Genomic DNA, 22518 nt, shown 5'->3' on the forward strand with positions numbered 1-22518 from the left:
CCTCCAAGATGAGATTCTGTTAGGGATTTGGCCCAAATTGGAATACCTCCATGAAAAAAAAAAATGTCAAAAGATGTCCGGTGCTCTCTTGCAGACATAATTTATAAAGGAGAACAAGTAATACATGCTTATGTAGTAGAAGTTTGTTTTCATGAAATCCCTTTGTATCAACTTAGATATTTCCAGTCAAGCTATGTTTCAGTTTATATTTTATTTGTATTTTTATTGTCTCTACCAAGCCAAACAACTTGGATAAGCCATCTGAGTTTCCAAATGGCTTTTGCAGCGATTTGGAGTTTAAACTTTGAGTTAGACTATACTGGAGAATGGAAAATTTCATAATGCGAGCAAATGGGAAAAACAACACAAGTAAGTAGAAAACTTGCAGAATATTTGCAGTGTAGCTGTCCTGATCTCTGTGGAGAATCATCCAGAACTTTCTTTTTGCAGAAGGATCAGGTGCTCCCATCTTTCATTTTGGAATATTCCTTCCTTAAGGGCAGGCACTGTGTCAGACATACTCACGTTTATATGCTGGATATCCCACTACAGTTTCAGAGTCAGTAGAAACAAGTATTGCTCAGAAATCTCTGAGAGCTGTCAAGGCAGAGCCAACACAAAGACATATTCTGCAGTTATATTCTAGCCTTGAGGCAGCAGCTTCTGAAAATGTTGTACTAAAAATGGCATGAGAAATAATACTTGTAATCAAGGGAAGTTGTACCAAAGGAAATGGAAGATTTTACAAGGGCTGAACAAAAATGTAGGTATATAAACAACAGCTCTGGCTGCTGATTGCTGGAATGTCTTACGTGTATTACTTCATTATTATTATTTTATTTATTTTAATATAAGACGGCTCTGAAAACACTTCTTAGAAGTTGATGAGATTCAATATTGTCACGCCAAAGGGTATCTTGAAACGTAGAGCACTGGGGGTGGGAGTACAGATGTTCAGTATCAAGCCTTAATACTCAGGCATTTGAACACCAGCATGTATTTCACTGCTGTGTTTCAACAGGTGGATCTCCATGCACTGCAACATTATTTAAAACTGCTTGCTATTCCGTACTCAGGCAGAAATTCAGACTTTCACAGTCCCTGTTTTTTGTGTCTGGAAGGGTGCTTGCATGCAGTTTCTGATCAGACCACAGAATGTATTCTAACAGACTTCCGTTAACACAAAGCTAGTTTATTAGTGCTTTATTCCTCTAGAATTTCCCATGACATTCAAAATTCGTAGCAAATAATGGTCTTTTCCTGATAAGAAACCTACCTTCAGATTGTGATCAAAAAGATTAGTCAGGCCAAGAGAAATTTATATAATGTTACCATTGATTAAAAAATTGAGGTCTAGATAGAATTTGGAATGCAGCTTTTACAAAACTGAACACTACATTTGTTCTCAGTAAGATTTGGATACTGAGGATGAAATCCACTCTTCCACTCATGGTTCACACATTACACAGACAGACCTCTGGAGCAAGCAGAGGTCTGAGAGCTCTGGCTCTTTTCTTTTTCCTGCTTCTTCATATCCCTTGCTCCCAGGGTGATTTGTAGGTGTTGAAAGTGAGCAGATCAGTGTGCCAGGTAGTGACTCCCACGCAGCTGATGGAATGCTTGGTTGTCTTGTTAGGCAGTTTTCAATCAATCACGTTTATACTCCAAGATCAATGCAAAGGGACTTTGTTAGAGCCAAGGAGTTGAGCTGCTACTGGCTCAGTGCCCAGTACTGGACTAACTCCTGTTGAATGCACCAGAGAGGAAACGCAGACCCATAGTCTGTTCTTTACCTCTGTGTGCTTCCTTTCTAATGAATTCTTTGGGTTAGTTGGGAATAAGATAAATCAATAAAAAACATCTTCCAAATCTTGGCATCTGAGACACACAGATGACTCAAATTATCACAAGTCACTAGGGAAAATGTACAGTGATTCATAAGCAATTACAAGATAGGGTCAGGAAGAGAAAACACACCCAACTGCTACTTTGGACCAGTGCTGGATGGCCTTGGCATTAAAGACTCCCGTGTCTAGCTAAATTTTGCAAAACTACTCTATAAAGAAACTTTTCTTAAGCAGTGCTTGTTATTTCTGTTACCTAATTTGCACATTCAGCAGCACACTGTAGCTGTTATGGAGTGGGTCTTGTATTTTTGCAAATGGCAGCCAGCTGTCTTTCAACTCTGCAAGTTTCTTTGCAGCTTATTTATAAACTGTTTGAAGGCTGACCTAATGCTCACTTAGCACAGAATAAATGCTGGAAACATGTGGTGCCACAAAACTGCCAAGTTAAACACTTACTGCATTTTTGTAGAAGAAATACAGCACCATGTTGGCAAGCCGGGAATAACACCAGTGGCCATGAACAAGCAAGAGCTTCTCCAAATGCCGGAACCTTGGGATTGCAAAGTCGCTTGCCATCACCGCCTTTAATGAGAGAAAAGTTGGAACCGTTATTGTAAAGCACCACTTTCAACCCCGCCAGTGTATCTAGTCATCTTGTCTACTCATACAAACAATGGGAATTGTGGTGATGAGGCATCAAATCCACTACAGTGCATGTGAAATGCAGAGATGGCCTTGGAATACCCATAAGCAAACCCCATGGCTTTGCAGAACATGCCAGGAGACCTGGTCCTTGCACAGAGGAGGTTACGGTGCACACTCCAGGTGGTGACAGGCAGCATGAAAGTGAGAGGTGGGAGAATGGCTAGCAATCAGTTGCATGAACATGAAGACTCAGGGTAGTAACACGTGTGAACGTCTTGGTGTCTGTAATGTCTTTTTCTCTAAAACCAAAGGGTTACTTACAGGGCAAAATCAAATTCCAGAGGATAAAATAAGAAATAAGCAGTTAAGAGCTTGCATCATAATCACTGGACTTTAAAATACAAAACAATAAAAATGCTATTTTTAAAATAAAATTTGCAAACCTGGCTTACAATATTGACTCAAATGTACTGAGGTATCAGTATTTTGAGGGATTTTTTAAATTGCATGCTAAAACCGTCTATGAAAAATCATCCTAGATGAGACTCCTCTGGGGCCGTGCAGCCTGCCAAACACATTGACAAAATGAGTCACCCACTTTCTACTTCTGACTGACTAAAATTCAAGGCACTGTACAGCTAGATGAGACGGTCTTGTAAATAATGGTTATCACAGCTGTTTCATGGCTTTCCATATCCCTAGGATCACATTAAGATTTCATGTAATATTACTTTACATTTCAATTTTAATTTTTATATCAACATTTTTCTCAAAGTTCAGCAGAAGCATGAGGAAAGGTGAAAATCTCAAGAGGACCCAAGTCTTCCTCATACTCAGTCGGGTTTATTTTGGCAGTGGTTTTGAACAAAAGGCTTCTTTCCATTTAATTCTCCCTAATCCCTTTTCTTGTTAAATCATCAAAAGGGCTCAGTTTAGACCAGCAAGTGCTTTTAGAAGCTATTAAACTCTACAGTATGCAGGAGCAACAGCATGCAGGAGAAAGTATACTTACAGTGTAATTTAAGCAGTAGATTTATATGAGCACTGGGACATTTTTTAATATTTTGACCCACACTGGGATTTCTCAGGTACCGAGATGCAGTTGTTATAACATCACTGTACACAACAGCCTTATTTGTCTTGCAGAAAAGTTGCTCTCCACAGTTTGAGAGCAGAGCTGTGCCACACCTGCTTCCTTGTCCTCCACCCTATCTCGGTCTATTCCAGTATTAAAGCTTCTTTCCTGTTATGTTTCTATCATATTACTTCACAACGCATTGTGAGAAGTGTCAGGGTTTTTTTTTTTTAAACTCCATTTTGATTAGTGTGAGGAATATGGAAAGACAGTATTATCCAATTACATTTGCATGTTTATTTCACCTCAAAATATCCTCTTCATTTTCACATTTTTTCTTCCAGCTTTTTCACAGGAAAACATGATTCATACTCCACACGCTTCCATAGAATGTGGAAAGAAAATAAATCAGACAGTATTGCTGTCTTAGACATCCAAATCCTCAACGCCTTTTGAGTATCTGCATGTGTACGATTCTGACAGTTGTTTATAGTAAGAAGGCCTGCAAAGTTCTTAGGACCTTGGAACAAAGGATGGGATCTGCAAATATTTTCCACCCTACTGAACTTTCATTTACAAAAAACAAATAGATAGTTTAATGGGTTAATGAGCAAACAGCTTTCAGATTTAAATACATGCAAAAAACAGGGGCATTTGAGGACTAGTTATTTTAAATGCCTAAGCTCTGTTCAAAGTAGCATAATGGGGAGAGGAGTTAAAAAAAATGCCACGAGCATTACCTATGTCTGCGTTAGGCAAAAAAGAGTGATCTGAATTAATACATAGGTGATAAGCGCTGGTAAGTTGATAAGAGATGCTAAGACCCAAGGAGTTAGGGGCAGACCTTTTTAAATCTGATGGCTTGGAGGAGACCCCACAGTCTCCTCTGGGTTCTGTGGATCCTAGCCATGCCTGCAGAGTGATACTGCAGAAGCTATGCAAAGCTCTTGAGGCTTTGTTACATAGCAGTGAATGTACTTGGCATTAGCTTAATCCAAGACTTGCTTTTCTCCTGCCCCCTCCATCCACCAAAGTCAGAACCATAGGGCTGGGATGCCATATGCACAATGAATGTCTGAATATTTTGTGGTAGCTTCTTCCAGTTTAAGTTAAAGATGCTACCATCTCTGGAGAAGCATTTTTAATGTGTTTTAAGCCTGAAATCTTTCTGTATGAATAGCACTGATGGACATCCACTTGCACCAGAGATGACTTTGACCAAACCCACTCAACAATTAAAACAGGAAGTAGAAAAAATGTAATAGCTCAACTGGGTCGGAATGAAGCATATCTTCCCTAGTATTCAGCTTCCAACGAGGGCCAAGAGATGATGCCTTTGGAAGAGCATACAATAGGAAAAACATTTGGCTTTTCTCCAGAGTACTGTCGTAGCTTCTGGTGATTTGCATGTCGAAAATGCACAAAGTTGCCATCCAAGTTCATTGGTTCCATGATATTGTTATTTCATGAGTCTGTGTTTTTAACCCAGTTAAGTCACAGTATTCATGAATCTCCATGGAATAAAAATCTGTCACCAGCTCGTGCACAGTGTGAAGGAGGCCTTTCCTCCCTTTTGAACTAAACATCCAGCCAGCGTTGAAAAAAAACACAATGTGGGGCAGAGAACCACCCACTGGTAACTAAGTTAAGGAGTATGCTCATCTGCTCACGTTCCCTGGATGGAAACACTTCCCATCTTGCCTGACGCACTCTTTGTCGTATACTGAGCTACTCTTTTCTCATGTAATTTGTCTGCACCCAGACTAAATAGAAGGTGGGTTGTGGAAATGATCTATCTTCCTCATTCTCTGCGTCTTATTGCCACTTCTGGTGCTAGCACTGCAACTGAGCTGCATTAGCATTAGGAAGCAGAGGCACTATGTAGTACAGTAGGTAAATATATCCTATAAATATACATACTCTCTTTTGGGGATGAGAGAAGTGCCTCTTATACAGTGGCAAATACAATAATAACAGGCTGAACACATCCAAAAACCTGCACGGGAAGTCCCTTTATCTTCATGTTCCCTGTGGCAGGAAATGGGGCGAAAACCAAAACTTGGAATGGTGCTGTTGGGAGCAGTGGTTCTGCAAAGAGCTGCAATTTTCTCTTTCTTCACTGATCTGCTGTCTGAATAGGGCTAAGTGAATGAGATGCGTGGGTGTTTGGGCTAAGAGATACCACCACACCATGCAAATAAGCTGCTTCAGCTGAATGGGCTTGTGCAGCTATTCAATGTCAGTTTACCCAAGCAATGCAAGAGAGGAAGATAAAGCCAGAATAAAGTGAACCTTTTTTCCTGTCTAAATAATACATGGAAAAGCTTTTTTCCTCCTTGAAACCAGTATTTAATAAATGATTTCTCTAAATATATTGCTTAGAATGATCCGGTAAGTTGAATTTTCTGAGATGGTTACATGTGTAAGCTCAGCACAGCTCTGAGAACAAATGAAAGCTTAAACTCAAGCTGAAAGCATTCTTATGGAGCACAACTGGCACTCCTCAGTGTAACTTGCAGCTGCTCCTTTATTTGTGCTGGCTATCCACAGTCAGCTTCATCAAGCTAGCACATGGGAAGTGCCTATTTCAGCCTTTCATGGGAGTGCTTTTCAGTGAACGAGCAACGTTACCTGCATGCCTTCTTGACCAGAGATCCCCACGCCAACATCCGCAACTTGGATCATACTGACATCATTAGCACCATCACCTAAAAATGGCAAAATACGGTTTTGTTTGTCATTAGTAGACCAGGAAAGGTTGGAAACAACAAAGGAAAGGAAAACTAGTTATTATTGAGTTTTGGCTGGGTATTGTAAGGGAGATGATGTAGGAAAAGATCCATCTTTGGAACATAAGTTTCAAAGCTTGGCAAAGCTGCTGATACATTCTGATCTTTGTAGACTGTTTTTATCATGGCAAGCAAAAATAAACTAAACACCTCTCTTTTTAGTAAGACCTAAATGTCAGGCCTGAACTGTACAAATACTAAAACACTCCCAAGCATGAGCTTCCTAACACTCTTGCTTCCTGACAAGTATCTGCCTGCAGTCAGGTAAGATTAAGAATGAAACGTGCAAGGATGCCAAAAGCCAATGAGGATGCCTACATACTGAAAAGTGCAATAAAGTTAAAAAGCAAATGTGAATTCCTGACTTGGGTTGACCAGTCTGAGATCGTTAATACTTCACCACAGGTAGATTTATCTACAGTGGTTGCACGGTCACCATTCCTTGCTCTGTTTCTAGTCATGATACCGCAAGCGATAGGAGATAAAACTGATGTCTTTGTGACTGTGCGAAACAACCAAAGTTAGCTCATGTTGGTTAAAAGTGAAGTGGAACTACTCAGTTTTCGAGCCAGAGCAGGAGCTTGAATTTAACCCACATGTTTGTGTTGCTCAGAATGAAAACAAAGCTGCCCAGTCTCCACTATTATTTTTAAGTTTTCTGGATAATTCAGGTTAACCAGTTAGATATTTTGACCATGTATTCAAATGATTATTTCCATGGTCAGACAGCCAAAGACATAAATTAAGTGCAAGGAAGGCACAGTTGAGTTGATACAATTCAGTAGGCATGAGAATTATTATAATCAGCACACATTTGGTGCTGTGGATGTCACAGGAGTCTGGCAATTATTATATATACTTAGGATTTCTGATGGGTAGGTCCAACCCACGTGTGTTGCTGTTATGATTAACCAAGATATCTAGGTGAAAGCTAGGGTGCTTTGTGACAATGTATGTTACAATTGTATTTTCTAGTGTAACGTGACACTAATCTTGACATAGGGAAAGAAAAGCCAGTTGATATGTCATACATAAATCATATGTAAAAATCATGGAAACATGAAAAATGCTCTAAGATTTAAACCAGGGTGTCTGACAAAATCTGACCTCTGCCAATGGAACAATTAGCAGGGATGTAGTGTAAGAGCTGGCATGATGCCTGTCATAAATTCATTCCTTATACAGAGATGGCCAATTCATGCCTATGCTGTATGACGTACTTGTGATGAAAAATGCAGAACCTTGAACTGAATCATGACCAGATGAAACAACAATGAGCACACTTTTGGTCTGTGTAACACAGTATTGCAAAATGGTGTTCTGCGCAGTATCAGCTAACCCAATTCTTCACAGCAGTGTTTGGACATGCTAAAACCTCATAGCATCCCTAGATCACCAGTACCTAACTTCTGTAGGAAGAAATCCCAAATACTACTCCAGAGTTTTATATTGTTTTTGAATAAACTTGTTTATTCAAAACAAGAGTGGTCTGACACATTTTCAGACAAAACTAGGAGGTATGTGAGTTGTACAGCAGCTGGAAAGATCATGTTGCAAGTCAAAACCCAAGATTATCAAGGCACAATAAACACCAATGTGGGTATATTTAAAATGAGATATTTACCTATTGCCAAGGTCATTGCTTTGAGTTTGTCTCTGACTAGTTTCACTACCATGCTCTTTTGGAGTGGGGTAGAGCGACAACACAGTACTGAACGGCATCGCTTGGCTAGTGCAAGAAATTTATCTTCTAGAGTAGGTTCCAGGGCATAAGCTAGAGTCCTTCCATCAATCACTAGGCCCAAGCTGGAAAGCACAGAGGAAGAGGGTGGATAGAGAGGGGTGAACCCAATAGTCATGTTTCCAGTAGCTTCGTCTATTGTGTTGTTTGAAAATTTAGACTCTACGCATTGCAGACACTGCTCCAGCAAGACAGCACATGTCTCCTGAAAAAAAATTCAGAATAAATATGCTTGAGAGAAAAGAACATGTATTCAAACATCTGTGTTTGCTGTATATTTAAGCATAAGGAATATGGAGAATGTGTTATATTTGCTGCACTGTGAAAGTTTTATTCTCTAATATTCTTTTTCGCTATTAGCTCTTAACACAATTTTGGCCTAAGATACGACAGCAATGAAGACAAGAAAAGCTTAAAAAATCACTCCTCTTTAACATGCATTATTGTATGCTAAACTAATTTCTTTTAGCTCCTTCTCAGAATAACAGTGTCGGGGAATGATATAATCAGTATCAGTACCAAGTTACGCATGGTGATGAGCACCACGTATACGCCTACAACTCATATCAAGTAGTTAAGCATTGTTAAAGGCCAATTAAAGGTTATTTAAGCTGAATTCTCTGTCCTAGACATACTCAACTAAAAGATGTTATTGAGAATATATGAACATTTAAAATGAAATGCTACTGGTTGTACAGCAAAGTATGACAAAAAACGAAAGATCACGGAAAGTCAGTTTACCAGTTCAGTTGATACACTCAAGAACGGAAAATGCTGTTATCTTTTCTTCCTTTTCGAAAGGAATTGGAGCTGGATACTGCTGGCCTACCTCTCCTCTGCTGATCTGAAGTCCAATTTTATCACCTCATTAAAGGACTATAGCACTATCGGTCTGGTTCCTTGTATGTTAGACCATATCAGTAAACTGTGACTGTCTGGTTGCGACAAGTTGAGCACAGGAAAGATCAGTAATTCAGAAGAATTAGAAAAGGTCTGTTAGGAAGCAAGTCATTAATGTAGATGTGGTTTTCTGACTCTGAGTGCTAGCACTGAAATTTAAGCACTGCTTCTATCTCCAGAGAATAAAACACCCGAGAAAACATGAATGAAGTTATCAAAATATTACATTTCAGTGGTGTAAAATAAAGCAGAAATTTTCAATTCAGCTTTTTTTTTTTTTTTTTTCCTCAACAAGCATTTAATAATAGGTTGCTTTTGGTGCCAATAAGCAAAACTAGGGATGTTTTCAGAATGCATACCAAAGGCAGGCATTTATACTGTTAATGGCATGTTTTCATTCGTGGTGGATCCCAACACACACAGTTAAACGTCTTCAGTAAGTTTATGACATGACATTACAACTTAGAAATAGAATTCACTGAAAAGTATTCAAAGACATGTCCTACCTGAAAATTACGGTTGAAGCAGGAAAAGAAGAAAAAAAAAAGAGGGAAAGGAAAAAAAGCCATCAAACTTTTAATTGTACAAGTTGAAAATAAAGCAAAGCTAGTTCACAAATAGACTTAAGTATAGTACTGGATCTGCTTACTGGTGACTCAGCATTCAGAGTGATGATTTCCTCATCATGATCTAGTAGCTTGCAGGCATACGCAATATTAACAGCTGTTTCTTGCTTGTCTCCAGTAAGAACCCAAATCTGCAACCCAGCTTTGCGCAAGTTTGCAATGGTTTCTGGAACACCGTCCTGTAAATGGTCTTCAATGCCAGTTGCACCTAAGCAGACAGAAAAAGCAAATTATTCCGTGTTAAATAAGCACTTAGAGTTCACCTCAAATTATAAGTTTGAATTTTTCAAAAAAACAAGTCACTTACATTGGGAAACAGCTACACTAAACTAACAATAGCTACAAGACTGCACAGGCAGCTTTTTAGAGGAATCCGGAGAGAGTAGAAAGCAGCTAGGGTAAACACCTGCATCAACAGCTAACAACAAATCCAGAATTCAAAACTTCAAAAGCAACCTGATGCCACTTGTCCTATCAGTGGTTCACATGGCTGATGTGCCTTTGCTTATTGTTACTCTGCTCTGTATCTTTGCCATTTCTTCTGAATGGTGCTAGAAAAGATACTGATTCTAGGAGGTAGCTTTTTTCTAAAGGGTCCTGACTGCCTTTCCTCAACTAAAAGAGGCCTGATCACTAGAGATTTTTCCCTTTCAAAGGGGAATGACAGCAGAACTGCAGCTTGGCAACTGCACATTAGGCTTTAGACTTATACCTCTTCCTGTCTTGTTGCTGCTTTTTGTTCTTTCAGAAAGACACTGGTTGCCAAACAAGATGTAGTAGAGAATAAATTATGTATCTGTTGGTCATGATGTGGAAGTAAAATGTGGCTTTTTCATGCTTTCAGCATATCTTCCTACTTGCTTATAGTAAACTGAGTATCTTTCCTATGCTTTCATAAATCCATTTTCAAATACTATAGCAAAAGCAGCTGAGAACCAAATTCAATGTCATCACTGATATGTCAGTATTCCACTGAGTTCCAGAGTGGTTTCAATGCAAGGACATGTAAGCCCTCACTACCAGAGAACCTGGAAATAACAAACATGCAAATTACCTGGAACAACAGGAAAAAGAAAGTGAACTTCTGTCAGCTATTTATTATTGCTATGGCTGTTCTTTGAACAAAAGCATTTTAGCATTAGAAGTCCTCCCAAAGTCTGAGCACCAGTCATGTAGGTGAAAACACATTCTTAGTGCAATGTGATGAAAGCTTTTATTATCTAAACAGCGCACAAAGGAAAAGACTATTCCTTTACCAGACTCACTATTTTATTCCCAAGACCTAAGCTTAACTGACCACTGCAAGACACAAACCACATTATGAGGTTCCTGGGTAACGATTCCTGGCTGAACAGGTAGTTTACTTCTGCCTAGAGCTCACTTACTAATCTCACAGTTCAATTTCACTATTTTTTTACTGAGCCAACAGGGACAAACATGGTGGGATTTTCCCAATTAATGTGGTCAGAACTAGTGACCTCATGGACCCCTTTAAGTCAGAGAGAAGCTATGCTTCTAATCCTAAAGCAGGTATCTAAGTCAGATCAAATGAACTGCACTTTCTGTTTTTTTTCTCTCTCCTCTGGTTATATAGGGAGCATGAGAGATCTCGAGTAGACACATCAGAAGTTGGGTGAGGTGGATATCGCCTCCCAGAGACAGGCCTGTTGGCAAATACTGAAGGTTGTTAGTTCCCTCAGTGTGATGACTGTCCCAGTTCTCCTGCCAGAAAAAGCAGTTGGATGTTTGGAGTAATAGAGGGTATATAACATTTTAGAATCTCGGTGCTTTCTACATCTCAGCTGAGCAGAGAAACAGGATGACTTTGTCCTCGGAATACATTTTACATACACTGATCTTATCTACACCATTACAAAGTACTGCAGTCCCCTTCCACAGAGGCCCCGAGAACACGTGCTAAACCTGATGTATATGAGAGTTGATGCCTTTCACAACTGCAGTTTATGAGCTTTGCTTTACGAGCATCTCTGGTGCCCCTGGAGTCATGGAACTCTTTGACATGGTAAAGTGGCACTAAGCCAAAGAAATTCTGTAGACAGGTTTCGGACAAGTCCTCCTCCTACTTAGAGCAGCAGTTCCCATTTATGATATTGTGTCAAATGCATCTCTTGTTTTACTCCGCTCATTTCACTAGCGATAAAACGATTGCAGGAGCAAGGAAAACAGGATATGTCTGTTACATTAATTATAATCCCATTCCTTTGTGGTGCTGCACATGACAGCTACAACAAAGTCCAAAAGAAGCAAGTTTCTGTACTGTCACAAAGCATTTAAAGGAAAGAATGAATTTCATAGCCAAGCTTTCAGAATTTTTAACACACTTTAACTTCATGTCCAGCTCTCATTTCATTACCTAGCAGATGCAGATTCTTCTCTATCTGCAGTGCTGACTGAAACAGGAGTTCTTCACGATTTTCTGTAGAAGATTCTGCTTCCAAATGACTTTTTAACCAACAGGCATACTCCTCTTTGCTGAGAACCTGTTTAAAAGAGTATGTGAGGGCACAGTCAAAGTGATGCAGAGGTATTCATGCTTTAGTGAATAAAATGAAAAAGAAAGTTATAAATCAAGAACAATAAATTAATAAATGTCTTCAGTAATCTTTGTCAAACTTTTTACTTTTTCTTATTACTTACTCTTTTTGCAATGCACAGGGTCCGCAGCCCATCTACAGCATACAGATTAAGGTAATTCTGGGTTTTGGTTTGGATTTTTTTTTGATGTTTGCCCCGAGGGTCACCTAGAGAAGAATAAAAGGTGATTGAAAAATAACAGCAGTTGAATGGCCTCAGAGAATATGAATGTGCCTACGGTACTAACTGTACCACCACATTGAAACTGGAACTTTTAAAGAACAGTTAATATCTCTTGGAAAACTTTTAAGTAAAACATTCAATTTAGAAAAAAATTGTATCTTTTTGTTCTATCTTTTCTTTCCTCTCTCTTCAAATGTCATTGTGAATTTATGTTAGAAAGACTGTCTTTTTCTAACTCCTTAAGTATTTGTTTGTCCTGAATACTTTGAGAAATCTTGATTATCTTCACAGCAAACAATAATGTCAGAAAGAGAATTATGATTTCAAACAGAGTATTAGCAAAGGCTTCTGTACATATCATTATGTGCAGAAAAATGATACTTTTAAAAATAGCACTTAGTTTTCCTCATAGGTTAATATCTCAAAAGAAAGAGAAATGGTGCTCTGTTTTGTGTATCTAAGGATATGAAGGTACTAGTACTACTGTCAGTACTGTTTGGATACTACACTACCTATTGGTCTGAGTCAATGCAAGAAGTTCTAGGTGTGACTTTGATTTCATTCAAAACACAATCTACATTTATGCAGACCTCACAACTAGTTCTACATTGAGTGCATCAGCCCAACTTCTACTCAGTTTTTTCCCCCCTTAAAGCCATGTGTAAGAGTTCAGAATCGGGACTGAGCCTCTGTTCCTTTTTTCCCTTTAGCAGGGATTGTTTCAATGTACTCACACTGTGCTCAAAAAAGATTAATGAATATGATGGTAACACATTTTGTTCCATCTCATTACCTGAAATGAGGTCTTCAAAAGTTAAAAACAGGTGATATGTATCTTTTTTATCATCTGGGATCAAGACAGGTTCATGTACAATGTACTGTCATAGCGACCTTCAATAATACGAACTGCAGTGTTACTGCTAAAGGAAACTGTTTTTAGATTGAAACCATTGATGGGAATGACTGGTGCCTTGAGGCAAGTTTCCTACTCTCTGATGTCATGCATTTAAAAAAAAAAATAAAAATGTCTGCATGTTTTTTGGCTTTGTAGAATCATCTCAGGATTATAATTTTGTAATTGGAGCTGTTTCTTAATGTGCTATTCGTGTCACTGGTATTTGTACTGTAACCACTGAGTCAGGTGAGTACTACTCAACACCAGAAGTCTGAGCGCTTGCAGAGACCTAATATAGATGCTCTGAGCTGACCACTGCATGTGCATATCTCTCTCAACTGACCAAACTGGGGACCTATGGTCACTATGCCTTACCATAAGCAGTTGATGTAGCTATCTAAATTAGATGACAGGAATATCCTCTTGTTTATGCTTTTCAGTGCCCATGTTCTCAGCATGCAGCCATACTCAACTTGATCTTGCTATATATGACCATGTGTACCTATATATGTCTACTAAAAACATCAACACTTTTTTATTTATACAGCAGCACCATCTCTAATTGGGCATTCGGAGGCTTCAGTACATTTAGCAGTACTGCGTTCACAGGGACCTCGACAGGCCAGACAGCTGGATGGAGAGGAACCTCATCAAGTTCAAGAAGGGGAAGTGCAGGGTCCTGCACCTCAGGAGGAATAACCCCAGGTACAGGCTGGGGGCTGTCCTGCTGGTCCTGGTGGACAGCAGGTGAACCATGAGCCAGCAATGGGCCCTTGTGGCCAAGAAGGGCAATGGTGTCCTGGGGTGCATTAGGAGGAGTGTTGCCAGCAGGTCGAGGGAGGTGATCCTGCCCCTCTACTCAGCCCTTGGTGAGGCCACACCTGAAGCATTGTGTCCAGTTCTGGGCTCCCCAGTACAACAGGGATATGGAGCTACTGGGGTGAGTCTGAAGGAGAGCTACTCAGTGATTAGAGGCCTGAAGCACCTGTTGTACGAGGACAGGCTGAGAGAGCTGGGCCTGTTTAGCCTGGAAAAGAGAAGAGTGAGGGGAGACCTCACCAATGTGTATAAATGTCTGAAGGGAGACTGTCAAGAGGATGGAGCTGGTCTCTTTTCAGTTGTGCCCAGTGACAGGACGAGAGGCAACGGGCACAAACTGAAGCACAGGAGGTTCTGGCTGAATACGAGGGGACACTTCTTTACTGGGAGGGTGACAGAGCATGGACACAGGTTGCCCAGAGAGGTTGTGGAGTCTCCTTCTCTGGAGATATTCAAAACCTGCCTGCAGGCCATCCTGCGCAATGTGCTGTAGGTAATCTTGCTTGGCAGGAGGGTTGAACTAGATGATCTCCAGAGGTCTCTTCCCACCTCATCCATCCTGTGATTTTGTGATTCTGATACTGGAGGAAGGAAGCAGCTGGGTGTTTGGAATCCCGATATTCTGTTTTTCGATCCTGTTACCTTGACCATGTGTCAGCATATTTTACTTTCTGTATAGCTATTTTGCCACCTTTAAAGACTATTTCATCTTCTCCAGGTCTGCAAAGCTGGAAGTGCACACACCCACATGTTCCTAAAGGGCTCCAGAATGACTGGGGTATTCCTTGCACTCCTCATCTCTCATTAAAGTCATGTGGCAAATACTGGTAGGAATATCCTGGTAGGCCTGTCTATCTATCTATTAATGCTACCTATATACAGATTTTCTCAGATGGATAGTGCAAATGTATTACTCATTTAGCTTTGTTTCTATCTGTGCATAATAGTCTTTTTGGCATATGCGAGTTGGCTGTATAATAAATTATTATTATTTTTTTTTTTCTGGGAGAAGTACTGCAGCACATCTTCTTGGAGGCTGCTTGTATGATTGAATCAGCTTTTTTTCACTTTAAAAGAATAAAGTAGGCAAGCACTGTTCCTAATTTATTGTGATACATCACTATTCCAGAGACAAACGCTGTATTTCTTGCATGTCCCACACAGTCTTATGCTACTGGTTATTTCAGTCACTCACTGATTTCAAACAGTGCAAATTTGAAAAGGTGCTTAAACACAGCAAAAGCCATTTCTACCTACTCTTAGGTTAAGTGGCGTTAATCACTTCAGGTCTGTCTGAATACCATGGGCACTAATGCAAGATCATAATGTTTCAATGAACAAAGACAGTAATTCTCTACAAACAGAGACGTGCGCACCACTTTCCATGTGAATTCTCAGTTCCAGCAGGAATGACTGCACTTCTGTCCTCCACCAGCACACCAATGAGAGCTAAAACTCCTGCTAGCTCTCCATATGCCTTATCGGTCTTATCTGGAGATTCACCTTGGGTTCAGAGGTTAAAAGGGGGGAAGAAATCTCTTGCAGACAAAATCCAGGAGTGGAGATTCTTTTTAGTTGGGATGATGCAGTTCCTATGCTTAGCAGCACGACCGCATGCACTATAGAAGTGAAAACCAGTAAATATGTCTTCTACAGAAGAATGATAGAGAGCTAGTGGCATTTTGCTTGCTTCATTTCCTTCCATAATCACAAGCTGTAAAAAGCCAGCCCAGTCATTGTTTTCTCAGTGACTTATGTTCACAGTTCCTGTGCGAGTTGGTTATTGACTCAAACAGTAACTTTCTTATTTATGAACATAGAGACTGTTGAGATAAAGTAAAAACAATATGCTTTTGGGAATCATTTCAAGGCTTTTGAAAATATCTGTGTGCTATCAGAAAATGTCAGCTTTCAGGGTCTCAGCTAGATACACAAGCAGAACGAATGGAGGGAATTCAGAAACTTGCAAGTTTCGAAGCTCACAGTGTTTTTTTTTTTTTTTTTTTTTTTTTTTTTTTAATGAGATACAACTGAAGCTACAGCACAGTGCTTTTGCATCTAATTTTGGGCTGCTCCTTGTGGCATTTTAAAAGGCTCTTCCTCAGAAACAGAACCTTTGTGTTTTGTAGGACACAGTTGTGCAAGATTATGGACACAGCACTGCCTTGATCTTTCAGACTGAGAGCACAAGTATCACAAAGTCCCAAAATGCACACTTGACTTGTGTACAATTTACACATCCCTGAGGCATTAAGATAGCAAAACAAGAGCACTGGGATTAGCTGTCACATTGATTCACTTACTGGTCCATTACTTAAAAGGATAAATGCCTGAATTCTTGTAATATTTACATTTCCCCTTACGCATTCCATTATCAACAGAGAACAGAATTAAACCACAGATGGATCCAGTGATATATATATATAATATTCATAGCATAAATCCTTGGAGGACTCCTCTACCTGGGGAATACCTCCCTGTAGCATGAAAAAGTCATCTCCCTCAGGAATTTACAAAATGTCCACTAATGTTAGGATACAGCACGCAGAGGCTCTGAGTTCAATTCCATGAGTGAAGCTGTTCAAGAGAAATGTCAAACATTTTTCAGACAGATCCGCTGAAACTCACAGAATTACTGAAGCCATCAGTGGATCAGATGGCTTGAAAATAAGGGAAACTGCTTATGAAGTTCTAGTGACTGCACTTTACATTGCTTGCTAAAGCAAAATATACTAAAATGCAGTTCATTTTGGGCTAAAAAAAAAAGAGAAGACAAATAAAAGCACAAACTCAAAGCATTGTTCAATTCGCTTGCCTGTGAAGATGCTGGAATCACTGTATTTGCCCAGCTATGGAATTTCCTCGCTGCTAAAAACATACAGGAACCCTGCTCCTGCATTTCTGACCCACACCAACTTTTGTAATGTTGCCATTGGTTGGTTTCTAGCTGGTCTTGTTGCCCATCTAGATCCTAGACCCACCTGAAATTTGCTTGAAAATTCTTCCACCCATTGTATCTACCATGAATGTACACAGTAGTTTCAAACATAGTCTATAATATTTTTATTTTACGGAGGTGAAAAAATATTTGAGACTTGGCATAAAATAATCATTTCATTTTAATGCTCAGTTCTCATTCTGAGAACTCATTCCCAAACACTGTTTTCCAGGTATGTTATTAGTACTTCTTCTCAGTACTCCAAATTCTCTCAGTTCTTTAGAGGGAAACAAGTTTCCAAAGATGCTGTATGTACCTTCTGTGATATCAGATCTTTACCAGAAAATTATTCATGAATACTTTGTTGTTAGTTAAGGACAAGTTGTTCTTAATTTTTTGGCTGTGCTTTGATTTATGTCGCTGTAAACAGAAAAGTAATGCCAACATTTTTCTGTATTTCATTAAACTAAAATTACACAGTATAAGCCTTTCACAATTGTTTACTCCAGCTAATGTCAATGTAACCACAAAGTCAATGCAGTAGTGACATACAGGAAGCACCTCTAGCACTTTCGGGTTCTGTCCATTCATACTGGGGTAACCCTTAAACACTCGATTAAATTCAGTGTTGAACATGCAGTAAATTAGATGCAAACTGATTCATGCAAACTGATGCCCCTGTGTTTCCGCTAACTTCTGAAATCTTACAGGGTTCTTCTTGAATCTAACTCACTACAGTTAGCAGCTATTTAAAGTTGTCCCTGTTTCAGGTGACATCTGGGTGCTTCAGACTTTAGGGAAGTAGTCCATGGTCACCTGTTCCCAGCTACACGTCTGTTCTATCTGACGCAAAAATTTCTCATCTGAACAGCATCTCTCCTTATTTTGCCACTATCTTTCTGTTCTGATGTCCGATTGTTAGCATCATTGTCAAACACAATACAAAAACTTTGATTTATGCAAACATATTATAACAAAAGGAGATAAAGATTCACAGATTAAACACATAGGGGAGCTGGAGTAGGAACCGCTTGAGTTTCATATAAAATACTGAAATAGCCAAGCACCGCCAGGCAAGTTTTCCTGAAGAAATTTGCTTTGGCAGAATTTCAAGAAATAATAGTTTCAAAATAAAGTTTGCTAGTCAAAGTTCTTGTACAGTAATTATTTTAACTAATTCTTGTAAGGTAAAGAACCAGTAATTTGTTACAGAAAATTTGCTGTAATAGCAAAGTGTTATAAAAGAAGAGAGATGGCTGCCATTCTACCATTCCCTGTATTCACAACAAAAGCAGGCAGGTCTACATGCTAGAGCAGGCAGTAAGACGTGAGTTTTCAGCGCTAAAGCAGAACCACCTCCCCCAGGCCCCAAAGGAGAGACATACCTGAAGAACAGGGTAGAAGAAGATCCATAATAACTGAATCTGCTCCTTTAGTGTAAACATTTATCTCATCTGTGAGAGGATGTCTGACCACTACTGACATCCTCTTCCTGATGGAATCAAAGCCCAACGTATGTAATACTTCAAAGTTTAATGTTCCCAGGTGAGGTAGCTCCACTGATACCTGGTCAGACAGCCTTCCAACCAGAGAACAGTTATATGCCCTTGCTGCATAGACGAGAGCAGCTTCATCTGGACTCTCTGCTTCATAACGGAGTTCTCCTTCCTCAGGTCCACTCCCTACAGGTGTCCTGCCTTGCTGGGAGCTGTAGCCATTGTTATTCATCTGTGCAGAGTACGCCAGCTTCTCTTCCAGTTTTAATAAAGTGCTCTCAGTAGATGTAGATGAAAGAACACTTAAACCACATCTGTGCATTGACTTATTTGTAGCTAGACTAGATGAACTGCTGCTGTTAGATCCAGAGGTCAAGCGACTGGGAGTGAATCTTCGGATAAAGTCTTCTATGGTTTTTACTGGAGATTTTAGTTCAAATCGATCTCTAACCTTGAGAAGCAAGAAACAAAACAATGAACAAAACTTAAAGAAAAGTTGTACAAGAATTTAGACAGTGACATTCAGTCTAAGGAGCTCCAACTTAAGAAGAGAATCTCTTTGAGAGCAGAAAGTAATGGCATTTGTCATTTGAGAAGGGAAAGTAAATGGACAAAACTGACTTATTAGCAAAAAAAAAAAAAAAAAACAACAACAAAACCATAAACCTAAAACTTCAGAAGTGTGTCTCCTTGTGAAAGTATGTATGCTTGCATTTAAAATATTAGTTCTCCTTTCACCTCCTCAGATATGACTAATGGATAGAAAATCAGTGTTGGACCACCACCAGTAGTACATACTGAAAGGCTATTGTTAGCAGGAAGCATTGGCATTCTTTGTGCATATTTGGTGAAGGTAGTAAAAAATACACTAATGCCAGAGTTTTCTTTTGAGAAGTGTGGTACCAGAAAAGTTTTATGAGAATATTCCAGTGTCAGTGATGTCTTCAGTAGCAATATATTATAAATAACTTCTACTGTCTTCTCCTTCACCTTCAGTTCACTTCAGTTTATCACTTACCTTAGTTTATTTAAATCTTTTATACAATGTTATTAACTGTAATAGCACATTCATAGTAATATATATTCAATTATTGCATAACAGTGTAGCATTCCTAAAGCAGCAGAATTTAGCATTCTCCAAATGCTTCCCTGGCACAAAACCATGTGATCTTGCAGACTAGTTCAAATTTTATTCCAATTTGGAACAGAAACAGATCTCAGAATTTTCTCCAGAATGGAAATTCCAGCTGTGGGCTAGCTTTAACACTACATTCCACTATAGCTTTGTCTTACAGATCATCTTGGGATTGCATTGTTGAAGTCCTTATTCATCAGAGATACTGGTTTAAGCCAATTCAAGCATTAGTGATCATTATTTCTCACAATGAGCTAAAGATGCATCTTTTACACAGTTTGAAAGATTTAAGCAATGTTTCTCAAGCATATTCTCTTTTAAAACTTTTTTTTTTTTTAAAAAAAAAAAAACAACATCTGACCCTTTTCTTAATTTAATCCATATTTACAAAACATTCACTGACAGCTTATATTCTTTTCTGGGAAGCCTTGTATATTTACAAATTTGTTTCCACACAGACTTGCATACTTACATATATACTTATACATATACATATACACATACATATATATATATTTATCAATTAAGTTACAGTACACAAACTCAGGAAATTTTCAGAAGTATCTTGAAATTATAGATGAAAGCATTTCTTACCCTGAAGGTAAATGAAATAGTCAACATGTTTCATGTAACCAATGCTTGACTGAACCTGCTCATTCACACTGCACTTCTAGGAGTCATCTCACAACTAGTTCTAGTTATTTCTCACTAGAACAAGCAATTTTCATGTCTCCCTCTTAAGAGATAAATTACTATCAATAGAAATGACCCGTAATCTCTATTTTGCTATTTCTTTAACCTACCTTCTGTCGGGGCTGATTTGGTGCAGTAACCACAACCGTATTACATATAGTTAAAGCGATGAAGAAGTCAAAAATATCACAAAGCTCTGGACTCAGATGGGATAATGGCTGTTCGTGGCTCCTCATGATCTCCAGATGCTTTGCACATTCATTCACCTTTTCTAACAAGCGAGGATCTGGTGTGATATCCTTCTCCTAATAATAAATAGCAGTGATTAATATCAGTGATTCTGCAAGTTTCCAAAGCAGCATCAAGCAATCAAAGAGCCCAAAACAGTGTCAACACCAAGAGTTTTATGGTGGCCTCATACCACAGAGTGGAGGTGGAGAGGACTGTAGTACACCCATTCTAGACAGTAAACGGTTAATAATGCGGCTACTGATGGAAATGTGAGTAACTGTGTTGTCAGCTTTCTTCCCTACTAATTATACTGGATAATTATACTGGCAATATTCATCTACTTTAGGAGTAGTGGACAGGGGAAGAGTTACACACTAATATTCCTCTGCCTGGTGGGTTGTTTGTTAGAGATCAGATTCTATCCACACAATTGCGAGCACTTTGTGCTTTTTTTATACAGAAACACAGAGCACTTTCAACTCTTATTTCATCAGCACTTTCCACTTCTTTCATCTATTTCTTATCAGTGCAAACTCTGGTATTTCTTAAGATACCAGAATGCTAGGATACAAAAGGCTAATAGATAAACTGAACTGAGGCTTTTTCTTCAGTAGAATTTTATTTTATCTGCTGATGCTCAGCAGCTGATGAATATGAGCAACCACTGAACCACGTGTGCAAAAAGTACAGCTTCAAATTGTACTGAAAGAACTTACTCTTGACTGAAATCGTGAAGTTCCACCACTGCAAACAGCATCTTTCTTTGCCCATATTCATAGTTTGTTTTGAGGGTGGATTTGTGTCAACAGTACAACAATACAAATCCCTAGATAGTGAAGACTTGGCTTCTCTGCTCTACCATTATGATTCAGCTCAGGCAAAATTTCCATGGAATTACAATAGCATAAAATAAATAAACCAAAGCAAAGTTGTAAGGACACAAATTCACCAGCATTTGAAACATACATTTTTTTTTTTTTTTTTTAATACATGTGCAATCCACTGATATTCTTGAATCACAATAAAAATTATGCTGTTGTGTATGTCAGCAGTGTCTAAGAATGGAGCATTGCAGTCCAGCACTTGTTAGTTTTAAAACCCTCTGTCAAAAAAGAAAAGGAGAGGCATAAGCAGAGCAATTAGAATTCTTTATCTCCAACCCTATGCTACTCTCAGCCTCTGTAAATAAAGGGGAGGCATACATTTTCTTTTCAAAATCAAAAACAAAGGTTTCAGACTCTCTTTGCCTTTAGATTGTTCCTACAGAGAAGGTATTTAGATAAGATCTATGGCTGCATTTGGTTGTTTTTGTATAAACTCTAAGTCCAGAAGAAAAAATGCCAAGATGAAATCTATGAGAGGTACGCAATGCACCACAGCTTTATCTTTCCCTTTTCAGGACATTGTTCTGCTAAAAGATACAGGACGCTGCACATTTAGTTCTTACGACTTACCATTGGGCTACTGAATGCAGTATGCTTCGAGAGTATGCTTGCTCTTTTTGCTTCAGCTCTGCTACCAGTGCGGCGGTGGGTTTTGGTACTCTGGCTTCTGTGGACTACTTTGATGCTCTGATGGCTGCAGATACTGTCACGCTGGGATAAATTTCCTCCTTTGGGGGCTGCTTCTTCTTCCTCGGAATCAGGTTCTTGGTACATTGCTAACCGTTTGGCTATCAGGAAAAACACACATTGCATATGTTAAACGTGGCTGAGAAGGAGGGAAATGCTGACTTTGTCGAAGAGATCTGGTTTTACTCTTATACCATGCTTTCCCAGTGAGAATGAATGATTCCATTATCAGGAGATAACAACGTCCTAATTGCCTGGTAGTATCTAAGGGAGGATGCAGATAACATAATGAGAAATGTGATGCAATGCACGGCCTCCCTCATCATCACACTCTCCGCG

The 22518-nt window shown here is 39.1% G+C and overlaps 1 protein-coding gene across 3 annotated transcripts in view; it reads right to left on the reverse strand.

Moving 5' to 3' along the window:
• The window catches only part of ATP10A (ATPase phospholipid transporting 10A (putative)), a 114170-nt gene that overhangs the window by 10207 nt on the left and 81445 nt on the right, over positions 1–22518 (reverse strand). For all 3 annotated transcript variants that reach the window (XM_068681176.1, XM_068681181.1, XM_068681191.1), the window contains 9 exons: positions 22063–22280; positions 20488–20682; positions 18439–19000; positions 12282–12385; positions 11998–12124; positions 9647–9831; positions 7981–8302; positions 6199–6275; positions 2304–2429 (listed from right to left, as the gene is read on the reverse strand). In XM_068681176.1, coding sequence (XP_068537277.1) covers positions 2304–2429; positions 6199–6275; positions 7981–8302; positions 9647–9831; positions 11998–12124; positions 12282–12385; positions 18439–19000; positions 20488–20682; positions 22063–22280 — 1916 coding nt within the window. The remainder of the gene's footprint in view (positions 1–2303; positions 2430–6198; positions 6276–7980; positions 8303–9646; positions 9832–11997; positions 12125–12281; positions 12386–18438; positions 19001–20487; positions 20683–22062; positions 22281–22518) is intronic.

The sequence above is a fragment of the Anas acuta genome, chromosome 1 (assembly GCF_963932015.1).
Source record: "Anas acuta chromosome 1, bAnaAcu1.1, whole genome shotgun sequence".
NCBI classification, from domain to species: domain Eukaryota; kingdom Metazoa; phylum Chordata; class Aves; order Anseriformes; family Anatidae; genus Anas; species Anas acuta.